Source organism: Ursus maritimus, unplaced genomic scaffold, assembly GCF_017311325.1.
Source record: "Ursus maritimus isolate PB19 unplaced genomic scaffold, ASM1731132v1 scaffold_14, whole genome shotgun sequence".
In the NCBI taxonomy this organism is placed as follows: Eukaryota; Metazoa; Chordata; class Mammalia; order Carnivora; family Ursidae; genus Ursus; species Ursus maritimus.
Genome location: NW_024423786.1, coordinates 48,625,517 through 48,628,915, shown reverse-complemented (window position 1 = coordinate 48,628,915; position 3,399 = coordinate 48,625,517). Strand labels below are relative to the sequence as shown.

The following is a 3,399-nucleotide window of genomic DNA, read 5'->3' as shown; positions in this document are numbered from 1 at the left end:
GAGCTTTCTGGGGCTCACCCCACCTCCCCTGGCGGGGCAAGACATTGTGTTTCTGCCCCCCTGCCTGTGTGCGTCTTGAGGCCTGATTACCATCAAAAAGGGAGGTGAGTCTCAGGTGGACCCTTCCTTGTGGTCCCACTTCGGGTCTCACTTAGGCACCACCTGTCCCCAGACCTTCACAGAGAGAAGAAGGGCTGTAATGTTGTCTGGAGTCCCAGGGTCCACTTGAAGAAAAAAGGTTAACAGCCCCATCCACCAATTTTCTTTTATTTCTCAACAGTCCGGAGTCAGGTATGTGATTCTTGTTTTGCAAATGAGTAGACTGAGTCACAAGTTAAGGCACATAATTAAGGTCACACAATTAGGCATTAAGCTGGGGTTCAAGCTGAAGTCCCAAGTGTCTTCTGAGCCTTAGCTCTTACATGCTCTGCTGGAGCTCTTCCTGGAGAGAAGGTTCTGTTCTCCCCACAGGGCTCCCAGGCCTTCACCAGAGGCTGGAAGGACTTCCAGAGGGTTGGTAACCGGGCACATAATGTGCCCCCACCCCGCTGCTCCTCTCTGAGGTTCCGATTCATGTCACCCACACAGGCCCAGGGCCCTTTTGGGGCTACACACCACTTGGAGTGGTCTTCTGTGGAACTGAAGGCTGGCCCAGCTGGTTCAGGGAAAGCTATCTGGGTCACATCCAGCACATGCTGGACCCCGGAGCAGTTGGAGGGTAGGATGCCAGGAGAGTTTTGCCAGAACTGGACCTGCAAATTACTGCCAAGGGCTTCTGCCAACCATCCAGAGTACAGGTCTGTGGAGGATGGGAAAAGGGCATGGACAGGGTCAGGGTCATTGCTAGGGCCACTTCCCCTTTCTGAGCTCAGTTTCCTCAGTTGTCAATTCTTGGAAACACAGGGAATGACAATGTTAAAACTAATAGCCCTTACCAAATGCTTTAAATGCATCACTTCATAACAATCCTTTAAAGTAGATCAATGTCCCCATTTCTCAGATGGGTTAAACTGAGGTTCTGGTTAAATCCCATGTCACGTAGCCAGAAACCAGTATGTGACCCCAGGTCTGCTAGTTGTCTACCTCTCATTTGATTGTGGCTCTCAAAGAGTACTAGTCCTTATTCCTGACCTGCCCTTAGCCATGGACACACCAGACACCCCCTCTGCAGAAAAAGAGCTTTGCAACCCTCAATCTCAGAACTCACCATCTCCAAATTTTCCAAATTTGGCAAAGCTCTGGAAGGTGTCCCCTGCCTTGGATGTGAGTGTTACACTGCTGTTCCAGGGGCCCTGGAGAACATGGTGGCCCTCGACCACGTCCTCCAGGTAGGGGACTTTCTGAGCGAAGGCCTCATCTAGCTTGTAGTCATACACTAGGGGGTAGGTGTAGGTCAGCTGTCTGCCTGGAGAGCAAGGATAGAGAAAATGAGGGACTATTCCACATTCTGGCCTGGAAGTCAGGGAATCACTTCGCCTCCCTGTCCACACTCACCAATCTTCCCGAACTGAGTGAGGGGAAAAGACACACAGAGCAGGGTCTGCCCGAACGTTTGGGCATTAGAAGGCCAGCTGTATGCAGAAGAGGAGGCAGGTGGAGGGAACTGTGGAACACTGTGGACCAGCCAGAAGCCCCCTTCTTGGTCCAGGAGCAGCACACCTGAACCAGAAGTCAGGGATCAGGAGGACTGCTCCAGGCATCCCATCAAGCATGTGTGCCACCAGGAACACCCTCCGTTTGCAGGGGGCCTGGAGAAGGGGTGGGCAGTGTCGAAAGCACTGCTGAGTTCAGTTTCTGCAGCTGTCAATTCTCATAGTCAAGAAGAAAAACAATATTAATATAATGAGGAAGCAGATGTCCAGAGTCCGACAGAGCCCCACCCCCCCAATCCCTGGGCAGGGCGGGGGTTAGCTGGGGAAAATGCATAGTTAAAGCAAAGCCCTTCCCCAGCCTCAGTCCAGGACTCACCCTTTGTGTGGCCCCGGCTGGCAACGTCCTGAGCCCCACTGGGTTTAGGTGGCTGGTCATTGTATAGTAAGAAGGCGAGCTGGGGGGAGATGGATGGAGCAACTTGAAATTTCCTCCCAGGCTGGGCCCTAGAGTCTCATCCCAGGTTCAGCCCAGGCACCCCTTCACCTGGCTGGCGTTCTGGTACAGCGGCAGCAGGCTGCGGCCCACGGCCCCCGCCGAGCTGTTGATGGACTCCGCGCCGTCTCGCCAGCCCCCTGAGTCCTTATCCATGTACTTGTATCGCAGTCCTCTCTGCGTCGCATCCCCGGGCCCGCTCTGGGCTGGCAGCTTGTAGACGACGAACCTTTAAGTTGAGGAATGGGAGAAATTGAGGGAGGGGAAGAGAGGGAACCCCAGGCTTCACCTAATTGCGGAGTCCCCCCAGGCCGACCCCGGAGGATGATCAACGCCTGCTCACTCACCAGTCCACGGGCTTCCCCGAGTCCCCGTAGCAGGACAGGGTCCTTACAGGGACCCACAGCAGCGCGGCCAGTAGCAGCGGGCTCAGCGTGGCCATGGCACTTGGGTCGAGGAATCTGTGTTGGGATCCGGGGCGTCAGGTCACGAGGTGGGCCCGGCCGGTCCCTAGGGGACTTTCACTTCCCCAGACAAGCGTGGGAACCCCAGCCGGAACCTCACGAGGATGGAGACTGCCCGCGAGACAGAGAGGCTGAGATTTGAAAGTCAGTTCTGGGCCCTCCGGGGGCGGGGTTCCTTTCTGACGGTCCCTCCCCTCAGATACCGCCTCCCACTTCCGGCGGACTCAACTCTCCATATACTCCACCCACAGGTCCGGCTCAGGCCACGCCTCCTATGACCACATGGTTCCCCTCCCCCGCCTCCGACTGCTTTGCCGGCCAATCATAGCTCGCATCTTTCCGCTAGGCCCCGCCTCCGTCTCTTTCTTCTTTAGCTAGGCTCAAACCGCTGTCTTCCGCTAGTACCCCGCTCCTCCGGCTCCGGGCTTAAATGCGGATTTGGATTTTTTCCTTTCCTGTCTTACAACCTGAAGTCTAACTCTTGTGATCTATGCTCTTTTAAGGGGCGCTTGTGCTCCTGATTCTCCTTTTCATTTCATATGTTTTCCTGGGGCTCCCTGAGCTGGTCTAGGGGATATTTTGGATCGTGTCACGGTGGAGGGTGATGGGGCTCTGGGGCCGGGCTGAGGGCTCTTACACCGAGGGAGACGGTCCCAGTGACTGTACCTGGGGTTAAGGCAGGAGACAAGGACGATTTAGCCTAGTCTTGGGATGTGGTGGGGAGGGGCGCCAAAGCCTGCAGTGCCAAGAGGGGTCGCTTAAGTTTACATGAGGGTGTGAAGGTGTGTACGGTCCCCAATCTCACCCCTGACAGTGAAACGTCCTCCCATCTTTCAGCACCCAAACCCCA

The 3,399-nt window shown here is 55.5% G+C and overlaps 1 protein-coding gene across 1 annotated transcript; it reads right to left on the bottom strand.

Moving 5' to 3' along the window:
- Positions 1–251: 251 nt before the first annotated feature.
- Positions 252–2,714, bottom strand: DNASE2 (deoxyribonuclease 2, lysosomal). Its single transcript, XM_008711739.2, has 6 exons — positions 2,433–2,714; positions 2,137–2,314; positions 1,969–2,047; positions 1,495–1,659; positions 1,208–1,405; positions 252–799 (listed from the first exon to the last, which is right to left on the bottom strand). Exons 1-6 carry the CDS (start codon positions 2,525–2,527, stop codon positions 381–383), a joined length of 1,134 nt encoding a protein of 377 aa, XP_008709961.2. The 5' UTR covers positions 2,528–2,714; the 3' UTR covers positions 252–380.
- Between the last annotated feature and the right edge of the window lie 685 nt (positions 2,715–3,399).

What these genes read in the sequence shown, in the direction of transcription:
- DNASE2 (XM_008711739.2), bottom strand. Translation starts at nt 2,527, where the DNA reads ATGGCCACGCTGAGCCCGCTGCTACTGGCCGCGCTGCTGTGGGTCCCT. An exon ending in TCGGGGAAGCCCGTGGACTG is followed by an intron (nt 2,315 to 2,432) that starts GTGAGTGAGCAG and finishes CTCAACTTAAAG; the next exon opens with GTTCGTCGTCTACAAGCTGC. An exon ending in CACTCAGTTCGGGAAGATTG is followed by an intron (nt 1,406 to 1,494) that starts GTGAGTGTGGAC and finishes CTTGCTCTCCAG; the next exon opens with GCAGACAGCTGACCTACACC.